Genomic DNA, 10,761 nt, shown 5'->3' with positions numbered 1-10,761 from the left:
CAATTCCCTCATCAGGGATAATAATGGATATATAGATTTAATCAAAGTGCTTAGCTCAATACCTGGCACATAACACTCACTCAGTAAATGAGAAAAGAGTTATTATTAAGATTCCCATTGTCCATAAGAAAATTTTATGTGTAGCTTAGAACACCTCCAGAGGTAATCTACCATAACTCCAAAAAAATGTCCAGGTTTTACCAGTTCATGTAGAACATGGAGTCACATTTACAATATTCACCATTCTGCTGGTTCATATGGAAACCCCACCCCTGCCAACTCTTCTCCCCCTTCCATCTAATTATGCAAATTCTCTGGCAGTGTTTGCATAAACAAGCCTTTTCCTTCCAGATGATATCCATATCATTCTTCCCTCTGGCCTCTTTGGTGATGTTTGCAATTAAGGGCTCCACTGCCTTCTTAAATACATGGCGATTCCTCTCCATTATTTTCACATTTTCCTTAAAATGTATTTAATTTTTTGATTCTCCCTTTATAAAAAGGGCACCATACCGTATGTAAGCTGTGGGGACTTATCTTTTCACGTAATATTGTGCTAAGAGTCACCCAAGTTGCACGTCATTGTGGCTCATTTCTTTTGGCTGTTATACATTGTCCACACTCTTCTGATGATGGGCACCTGGATACTTTCTAGGTTTAGGTTTTGCTATTGTGAAAGTACTAGAAAGTATACTCTTCCTCAAATGTGTGAGAGCTTCTCTTGACCTATCCCTAGGAGTGGTATAGTTAGGTGTGAATGTTACATGTTACTTCATCTATCCTATTTTTTTATATCTAATGTTTTCATTTTTTAATGATCTCCTCTCCTGCTTCATTTTCCCTTATTTCAGCATATTTATCATGCTTATTTTAAATTCTTGGTGTGTTCATCCCACTAATTCTGCTTTAGAAATATGTTTATGTTATGTACTTAAAGGCTTGAATTACATACGCACAACTATTTATAGTGGTCATCTCTGAATGATTCAGATTATTAAAAAAAAAAAAATCAGTTCAACTGACCTGGACAGCATTTCATTTTATTTTATTATATAAAATGTAGAAAGCCTTGACCTAGAAAAAAAGGAGAAGAGACTTAATAGAAACTTTAGAATCTTCTTAAGAAAGCAATGATTGCTGAAAGATACCTTTTGCTCCAGCCACGCTGAGCACGTGTCTTCTGGGCAATTCGCAGCACAGTTCCAGAGATCATCTAATCCCAGATTTCTCCCACTCACCCCTGAATGATTTGAGTGGTAAGAATTTGAGGAAATATGGAAAGAACCAAAGTAAGAACATTCTCCATGAAAGCCAAGCTCAAAGACGGGTCCTCTTTCATTCTGCTGAGTACATTAGGAGCAGGAAGGCTCAAAGTTCCTGAAGAAGGCATACCCTTCTGTTCATTCCACTCTTTTGGCCTGGTGCTCTAGAACGGAGCTGGGCATCCCACCGCCCTTCCTCCACTCACAGATATCTGCATAGCTGCATGTCCGGCATTTCCAAGCCTCCTCCACATCAACCCCTTGAGGCTCTCGGTGGCCCATCCAGTAGGCCATATAGTGCTGCACTTTGCTTTTCACCTCGTTCTCTTCAAAAGCCACCATCTCTGTACCCAGCACAGTGGCAGTCTCTTGGTGGATATAGTCAATCTTCAGGATATCAATAACTGGGAGGTCAGACAGGGTTAGAGCCAAGAAGACTAACTCCATGAGGTCGCCCAGGGACTTCACAGAGAAGCCTCCCTGCCGGGCGTGCTTCAGCACTGACGGTCCCAGTGGCTTGTCTGGACATAATTTTGTATGGTGGATTAGGCTAGTGCTGGTCACTTTCCCTTGAACCATGGCATCAAAGATATATTTGTACAGGCTGACTTGAAAATAGTCTTTTCTTTTCTGGGCTTCCAGAGGGAGCATAGGGCGCCTGCGTGTCTTCAGTTCAGCCAGTTCCAGTTCCCCCTTGGCTGTATAGCGCAGCTCATCAATTACTCCAACGAGCAGCACACCTGCCACTTCTCCAAACACTGGAAACTCTCTGACACGTCCCTCTGACTGCAAGACAGGAATCATTGATAATATATTCAGAAATTTAACTGCCCAAGCATCTTCTTTAGTAGTGATGGGGAGAGTCACAAGATCGTGGACTTCTAGTTCTCTAGCTAGGTGGATGCTGGCACCAGTGTCCAAAACAGCTGCCTTCTCAGGAGCCAAGAAACCAGGAAGCTCCTTCTCATATACCATTTGCTGTTCACACCAATCCTGAGTAGACAGGTCAGTGACATACAAATATTTAAGGTGGAATCGCTCCATTGGTGATGAGACATCCAATCTTCTTTTCCACGTTGGTAAGCTTATGAGCTTGCTATCCTTCCCAGGGAGTTCGGAAGAAGGGCCAGGCTTGCTAAGTGAAGCACTTGACTCTTGAGTATCTTCCAGATCCAGATACTCTAGAAACTCTGAGTCACTCATGTCTGAGAACCCTGAGGCCTCTCCTGACCCCTCTTCCCCAGTCTCTGCCATGGCACAAAGTCCTGCATATCCTGTTAAAGAAATGTATTATCCAAATAAATAATTTCTCCAAAGTACTGTCAAATTCTAATAAGGTTAAAAGAATGTGGCTATTCACATTCTTTAAAGAAGCTTATCTTTTTTATAATTTAAATTCAATTAGCCAACATATAGTATATCAGTAGTTGCAGATGTAGTATTCAGTAACAGAAGGCTATCTATTTATGATCAACTAGTAATGTAACAGAGTTGCCTTGGCCTCAATTTCTTCACTTAAGAGATTTGAGGGGGCACCTGGGTGGCTCAGTGGGTTAAGCCTCTGCCTTCGGGCTCAGGTCCTGATCTCAAGGTCCTGGGATCAAACCCCGAATCAGGCTCTCTGCTCAGCAGGGAGCCTGCTTCCTACCTGCCTCTCTCTGCCTGCCTCTCTGCCTACTTGTGATCTGTCAAATAAATAAATAAAATCTTTAAAAAAAAAAAAAGAGGAGATTTGAGGTCTGCCTTTTCTGCTGCAAAATTCTACTGACTTGGGACATTATTTCATTATTTTAAGTGAGTATAGATCTTTGTATGTAAATGTTGGGGTAATGTTGGTAAAACCATATCCACTTCTTTGATTCCTTCGATACAAAGTCCTTGACTAGGAAACTCAATTAGAAACTGTTCTTTAAGAAAAATCAGCTCTTTTTAAATGTAGCTCTCAGGAACACAATATGGCAAAATTCAAAGATTAAGTATAGATAAATACAAATAGATCTGCTCACACACAATGACATGAAGTAATGAGAGAGGATGTTCACAGCAACATGTGGACATTAGTGGCTTTTTATATTTGAGATATATCAAGGAAATGGCAAAAAAGAAAATCTCTTGCTGGGTTCTACTTTACCCTACAGACTTTGTAAATTACCCTCCCAGCATCACAGAAATTGGTGTTTCCCACTAGGTTTATTTTTTACTTCCACAAGAAATTAGCTTATGATTAAAAATATCTGTCGGGCACCTGGGTGGCTCAGTGGGTTAAAGCCTCTGCCTTCAGCTCCAGTCATGGTCCCAGGGTCCTGGAATCGAGCCCCGCATCAGGCTCCCTGCTTCCCCCTCTCTCTCTGCCTGCCTCTCTGCCTACTTGTGATCTCTGTCTGTCAAATAAATAAATAAAATCTTTAAAAAAAAACCCATGTCAATAACCACTATACAATACCACTATATCTGCTATACCAGTGAATGTTTTATTGCACAGTTACTGAGCGCTAGCCACCGAGTGCTTTACATCCAAGGCCTCACTACTCTACTGTGGGACAGGTACTCTTTAAAAATTTGCTGCAAAGGGGGCACCTGGGTGGCTCAGTGGGTTAAAGCCTCTGCCTTCAGCTCAGGTCATGATCCCAGTGTCCTGGGATCGAGCCCCACATCGGGCTGTCTGCTCCGCAGAGAGCCTGCTTCCTCCTCTCTCTCTCTCTGCCTGTCTCTCTGCCTACTTGTGATCTCTGTCTGTCAAAAAAAAAAAAAAATTTTTGCTGCAAATAATTGCACATATACAGAGAAATAGAACAAGGGACACCTATACACATACCACGCAGACAAACAACTGTTGACATGTTGCTGTATTTGCATCTTTCATGTGTGCATTTTCTTTGGCGATTTTACTTTGGCTATTTTAAAGTAAATCGCAGATATCACAACATATCATTTATAGATATAAGTGCTTCAGCATACATTTCTAGACAAGGACAACCTCCTACATTAACTGCAATGTTGTTATCACATCTAACTAAATTATTAATTCCCTAATACTACCACCGATACTCAAATTTCCCCAACTGCCTTATAATGTCTTGGATAACTTTTCTTTAAACCAGGGAACAAAGAACACACATTATGTTTGATTTGCTTTGTCTCTCAAACATTTTTAATCTTAAGAAAGTAGGCAAATTACCTTGTAAAGATACTCTTCTTAAGCCTTATTCCCAACCTCACATATCTAATTTAGCACAGAGATAAGACAAAACAAAACGAGGTATGACCAGTCCACCAGTATTTGACTCTGGGTGCCAGTAAAATAATCTGACACAGAATTTAAACTGATTGAGGTAACTATGAGCTAAGTTTTCTCTTTGCTAATCTAATAAGCAATGAATAAACTGAATGCACCAATTCCCATATTAAAAGCTTAAGAACTGATACCTTGAAAATGGTATTATTAGTTATGGTTGTACCTAACTCATTTTTAAATAGTCGGAATGTCCCTAATGAAAGGAAACATAGATATAGCTGGAAGAGAAGTTATTTGCAATGAACAAAAGTAATACAATGTGAAGACTTCTGCTTCTATCCTATACAGTTATTGCTTTATAAGATACTTTAATAGAAATAAAACACAGAATCTACACATTTGTACAAGTGTCTTAAATTATAAATGTGCCTTAGGTGATGACTATTTCAAAATGAGTAATGTTAGTTGGACTATGAAGTCCCTGGAAGTTGGGAGAGAATCGACCCTCTGTCAAGAAACTGAAGTTAGGGCTCCTGGGTGGCTCAGTGGGTTAAGCCGCTGCCTTCGGCTCAGGTCATGATCTCAGGGTCCTGGGATCGAGGCCCGCATCGGGCTCTCTGCTCAGCAGGAAGCCTGCTTCCCTCTCTCTCTCTCTGCCTGCCTCTCCATCTACTTGTGATTTCTCTCTGTCAAATAAATAAATAAAATCTTAAAAAAAAAAAAAAAAAAAGAAACTGAAGTTAAATGGCAATTAACATGTACACCTGGGGTGTTTTCCTCCCTAGTGGGAGGGCACTAAATCCCAATCAACTAACCTTGAAAGGTTTTGTTTGTTTGTTTGTTTTTCAAATATTTAGACCTGGGCTGTCCAATATGTAGCCATCAGCCACATGTGGCTTTTTTTTTTTAATATTTTATTTACTTATTTGACAGAGATCATAAGTAGGCAGAGAGGCAGGCAGAGGGGAGGGAGGGAAGCAGGCTCCCTGCTGAGCAGAGAGCCTGATGCAGGGCTCAATCCCACGATCCTGAGCTCATGACCCGAGATCATGACCTGAGCCAAAGGCAGAAACTTAACCCACTGAGCCACCTAGGTGCCCCACATGTGGCTATTTAAATTAAGTAAAATAACATAAAGTTTATGTATTTATTTTTAAGACTTTATTTACTTATTTGACAGAGAGAGAGAACGAACACAAGCAGAGAGAGCAGCAGGCAGAGGAAGAGGGAGAAGCAGCCCTCCACTGAGCCCCATGTAGGACTCAACCTGAGCCGAAGGCAGCCACTTAACTGACTGAGCCACTCAGGTGTCCCTAAAATAAAATAAAATTTAAAACCCCATTTTTCTGTTGCATTAGGCACATCTCAAGTGCTCAAAAGCTACATGTGGCTAGTGGGTACTACATCATAAGGCAAAGATACACATTACCCTGACCACAGAAAGTTCTATTGAACAGTACTGTTGTAGATTAATTCATGTGTGAGTATTAACTGCCAAAGAGAGAGTAAGCTCCTGGAAGGTATGGACTTTGTATTTACTTTACATACTGAGAATAGGGTAGCCCTGAACAGGTTAAGCGAAATGTTTCGTAGAGAAGACACAAAAAGGGGGCATTCTCTGTGGAATTATTCATCTCAAAGAAGAAAACAATTCACTGGTGATGGACAATTTAGACTCAGATGTGTTGCCTGGACTTTCCTATGCAGAAAAAAATCCAGGCAATGCAGTACACTGTGTCCCTAATGTAAGTTTGTATCTTTCTGACATGAGATGATTTTACATGGCACAAAGGTCAACATTTTTAGACTTATCTCAGAATATAAAACTATTAGAGTTTCCATCAAATCATAATTTCATAGAGAGTATTTCTTAGGACAAATCTGGTTTTTAAATAAATGAAAGTATAAAATTTAAAATATGAAAATAACAATACAGGTAGTACATAGGAATGGTAACAATTATTAGGTGGTAAGTGAATGAAACGAAATGTTCAGGAAATAGAACAATGGCAAGAGTCTGGAGTCCTATGGATCTACATTCTAAATCCTATCCCGACTAGGTCAGTAGTATTTAGTAAGATGCTCTTGCCTTATGAGTATTCTTCGGCAAGTTTTTCCTTTTCCTGAAGCTACTGACACTTTGGAGCACTCCTTCTGACCCTACTCAGCTACCCAAAATAATGATAAAACATTATATACATACTAACATTCAACAAATGTGGAGCTCCCTTCCCTCCCCAAGGAAGAGATGATTATCTATTCCCTCTGACAAATAAAATTAAACTTTAGGAAAGAGGAAACTTCTACTACCCTGGGAGGTGGCTGATCTTTCTCCCCACCAGGAAGTGCAAAATGCTAAAATGACACGGCCAAGGGAGGAGAAAAGAGCTCTGAAAAACCAGGGCTGCATTGAAGAATCCAGATCAGCAACTCTGCGCATACTGTGGTAGAACGGAGACTTTTGGTCCTTTCTCACCTGACCAGTCCCTCACAGTGCGGCGTTTCCTCCTCTCTGATCTACTCGACACAGGCTGTTGCCCATCCCAGATGAGAGGTAACGCTTGCCTCTCTCCTGGATCAAATTCTCCATGACTTCGTTTTCCCCGCAACCCGGATGTAGTTACTTAATCCAATCTTTGCTCCCTGCAAGCAAGAGTCAAAAATAACCAAAGTCCCCCAACAGCTCCAAAATCAGGTCCCTCTTCCAGCCCCAAACCTCAGCCCAGGTGCTCCGCAGACCTCAGGTGAAAGGCTTTTCTTCTCTGATGGGTTCCTGGCTGCCTGAGGGGCTGCCACGACCTTCACCCTCAACATCCTGACTTGTGGGCTCCGAGAGTGCTTACCTTCAGCCCGGACCTTTCTAACAGCCCCAAACCACTGTCAGCCCAGGAATTCCACGCCTACCCTGAAGTTGACTGAGCACTCCCTACAATGTCTTGGGGGAGTCGGAAATGACAGCAAGGGGTCGCCGGCTTGGCAAGGGGTTCCAGTGGACCTCCATGAAAGGTCCAGAAGCCTGGCCTGCGAAGGCAAACACGACAAGCCGCTGCCCGGGCAGCTCCCAGCTGGGGGCCGCGGCGACAGACCCCTGCGCTCCACACCGCATCCCCTGAGTTCCCCACCCCCATTCCTCGGCCTTGTCCTATCCTTGTCTACTCCTCCGAACCCCGGACTCTTCCCGGCTCCTCCGCGGCCTCGGAACTGCTCCCGGGCGCTGCCCCTTACCTGCCCGCAGAGCTTGAGCAGCCGAGTACGCACAGCTCCCGGGAACAAGACACACCCAGAATGCTCAGCGGCCGCCCGAGACCCGCCCCCTCCCAGAGGCCTCAGCGGCGGCTCCTGGTTGTAGCGAGTGCCAGAGCGCCCCGGACTCCCTCTCGCGGCGGGGTAGAGTAGGGGGCTAAGGTGAGCGGCCGCTTTGGGGCGGGCGGTCCCCGCGCGCCGCTGGCTGTGCGTCTGGCTTAAATCCGGACGGAACGGCGCTGTCGTCTGACCCGGAAGCCCTCACTGCGGCGGGGCTCCCGGCTACCTCCTAGCCAGGGTCCGAGAGACGTATGCGCGCGTCCCTGTACCCCCGCGCACCGGCCTCTGTCCGTTCAGTGCTGCGGTCTTGGCTTTGTCTCCTGGGTTCCGCACCGCCTTTGCTCCTCGCGCCGGCGTTTCCTGCTGAGAACGGCCACGAGCTCCCTTTGCAAAGATGCTGGCGCCCATCTTGCAACCCTTTAACACAGCTATATTCTGAAATAGAAAATAAAGGTAAATATTAAGTATTGAAAAGATACGTCATCCTTAGATCAAAAATAGAAAAGTGACTGTTGCTTTCCAAATACACCCCCAACGCCCCTTCCTGAGGAAACGCACTAGTCTGACTTTTAGGACAGTCACTTCCTTGCTTTACAGTTTTATCACACGTGGGAAACTTGATTTACAATAAAGGTGGCATCGCATAGCAAAGGATAAAAAAGATGGTCTTTTCAATGAACGTTCTGTGACAATAGGGTATCCTTATTAAAAAATACATATGCAATGAGACCTCTTATCTTACTTCCTCACCAAAATCATTTCCAGGAGTATTAAAGTCCTAAATGTGAAAAACTAAACAAGAAAGCTTTTATTTTTTTCGGATCTTATTTATTTTATTTGAGGGAGAGACAGATTGAGAAAAGGAGTGAGAGGAGTGGCAGAGGGAGACAGACTCCCTGCTGAGCAGAGACAACCCCCCCTCCCCCGGGGACTGGATCCTAGTACCCTGGGATCAGGACCTGAGCCCAAGGGAGACGCTTAACCAACTAAGCTACCCAGGCACCCTAAAGCTTATATTATATTACAATATAATACAGTACACTATTGTTTGGACTTCAAAATAGGAAAGATTTCTTAAAAATAAAATAAAGAAGGGGCGTCTGGGGGGCTCAGCGGGTTAAAGCCTCTGACTTTGGCTCAGGACCGAACCTGCATCGGCATCGGGCTCTCTGCTCAGCGGCGAGCCTGCTTCCTCCTTTCTCCCTCTTTGCCTACTTGTGATCTCTGTCAAATAAATAAAATCTTTTTAAAAACTAAAAAATAAAGAATACTAGAAAGGACAGTTGGGTAAATTAAATGTGATTTGTATATTAGATAATAGTTATCTATCAATTATGAGTACCCTGGGTGTGATAATGATTTTGTGGTTGTGTAGAAAAACATCCTTGACCTCAGAAATGTGACAGTTGAGGACAATCTTTTTTTTTCTTAAAGATTTTATTTATTTATTTGTCAGAGACAGAGGGAGAGAGAGCAAGCGAGCACAGACAGAGAGGCAGGCAGAGGCAGAGGGAGAAGCAGGCTCCCTGCTGAGCAAGGATTCCCGATGTGGGACTCGATCCCATGATCCTGGGATCATGACCTGAGCCGAAGGCAGCTGCTTAACCAACTGAGCCACCCAGGCATCCTGAGGACAATCTTTTTAATCAAGTGAAATGAGCAGGTATTGCTGGGTTGAGGCTGGAGAAGGTTTTTGCCTCCTCCCCAGTATAATCTTCTGTAGCCAAAATGTAACTTCCAAAGTCAGGAAAGTCTCTCTCAACCCTTTCACACATGGATATATCTTCAAACGAAGTTTGCAGTGCAGGGTATGCTGCTTGGGGGAGTGAAGCAGAAGAGATTCCCAAGGCAGGAGGAACATGTTCCCCAAAGCTTTCATTCTCAGCACTGTGGGACTCAAATTTTAGAAAGTGATAACCTTTTCCCCAAAAGGCTATTCTAAGAAGTGTGGGCATTTAAGGCCCATTCCTATACAAAACTCACTGATACAGTTCATCCATCTCCAAGGATATCTGTAACCATGGGAATACTGTTAGACACAAATGATCTGTTTGTCTCTCTTTCAATCTCTCCTTCCTTCCTCTTTCAGAGCACAGGATTTGTACCTCTAACATTTGGTAGATTATAATCTACCAAATAAGAGTCTATGATAAAAGTGTTTCTCTGTATGGTTACTCTCTAGAGCTGCACTGTCAAGTGAAGTAACCACTAGCCACATGAGGTTCTCTTGAGCACTGGAAATGTGGCTAGCCCAGAAAGATCTACTCTAACTACAAAATACTAGATTTTGAAGACTTAGTACCAAAAAAAAAAGAGACAATAACATGATTTTTATATTAATTATATGTTGAAATTATAACATTTTTGATATATTGGGTCCAAATGAATATATTTTTAATTTTACTTATTTTTATTATATTAATGTAGCTGCCAGAAAATTTTAAATTACCTATGTGGTTCACATTTGTGTTGTGGCTCACACTGTATTTCTCTTGGACGTGCTGCTCTAGGGCATCAGAGCCTAAGGGCAGGGAATTTATTTTGCTCGTTTGTGTTCCTCACAGGTGCTAGAACAGTTATTAATATAATTTTTATATGCTCAAGAGAAGCCCATTGACAATATTCTGTATTTGAAAATCTTTTCTTCCACATATTAAGATCAGCCTCTCTTTGGCCAAACACCTATTTCTGGTAATTCAAAAGGGCATTGCTTGCTTGGAGAGCCAGAGGAGATGGCCCTAAGTAATGAGGTTTAGGGAGGTGGAAATGAGTTAAGGATGTCAGACTGCACTAAGGATGTAAGACTGAGGCATGGTTCTAAAAATAGGCAGCTTCTGATAAAGCCTGAATCAATTAGGACTTATTCATTTCTAAGAGATTGAAAACCCAGGGTTCTACCTTCAGGTGAGGCTTGATCTAGGGATCAAATAGTGTGACCAGAACTGAGTTGTCTGTCTCCAT

The 10,761-nt window shown here is 42.8% G+C and overlaps 1 protein-coding gene across 3 annotated transcripts; it reads right to left on the bottom strand.

Moving 5' to 3' along the window:
- Positions 1 to 1,030: 1,030 nt before the first annotated feature.
- On the bottom strand, positions 1,031 to 8,146 carry EXO5 (exonuclease 5). Of its 3 annotated transcripts, none has more exons than XM_044237931.1 (3): positions 8,080 to 8,146; positions 6,974 to 7,140; positions 1,031 to 2,536 (listed from the first exon to the last, which is right to left on the bottom strand). In XM_044237931.1, exon 3 carries the CDS (start codon positions 2,514 to 2,516, stop codon positions 1,401 to 1,403), a length of 1,116 nt encoding a protein of 371 aa, XP_044093866.1. In that variant the 5' UTR covers positions 2,517 to 2,536; positions 6,974 to 7,140; positions 8,080 to 8,146; the 3' UTR covers positions 1,031 to 1,400. The 3 variants fall into 3 exon arrangements, with proteins under 3 accessions (XP_044093866.1, XP_044093867.1, XP_044093868.1); XM_044237932.1 differs by lacking the exon at positions 8,080 to 8,146 and adding an exon at positions 7,723 to 7,810; XM_044237933.1 differs by lacking the exons at positions 6,974 to 7,140; positions 8,080 to 8,146 and adding an exon at positions 7,723 to 7,772.
- Between the last annotated feature and the right edge of the window lie 2,615 nt (positions 8,147 to 10,761).

The sequence above is a fragment of the Neovison vison genome, chromosome 2 (assembly GCF_020171115.1).
Source record: "Neovison vison isolate M4711 chromosome 2, ASM_NN_V1, whole genome shotgun sequence".
In the NCBI taxonomy this organism is placed as follows: Eukaryota; Metazoa; Chordata; class Mammalia; order Carnivora; family Mustelidae; genus Neogale; species Neogale vison.
This window is presented reverse-complemented; position numbering and strand designations above follow the sequence as displayed.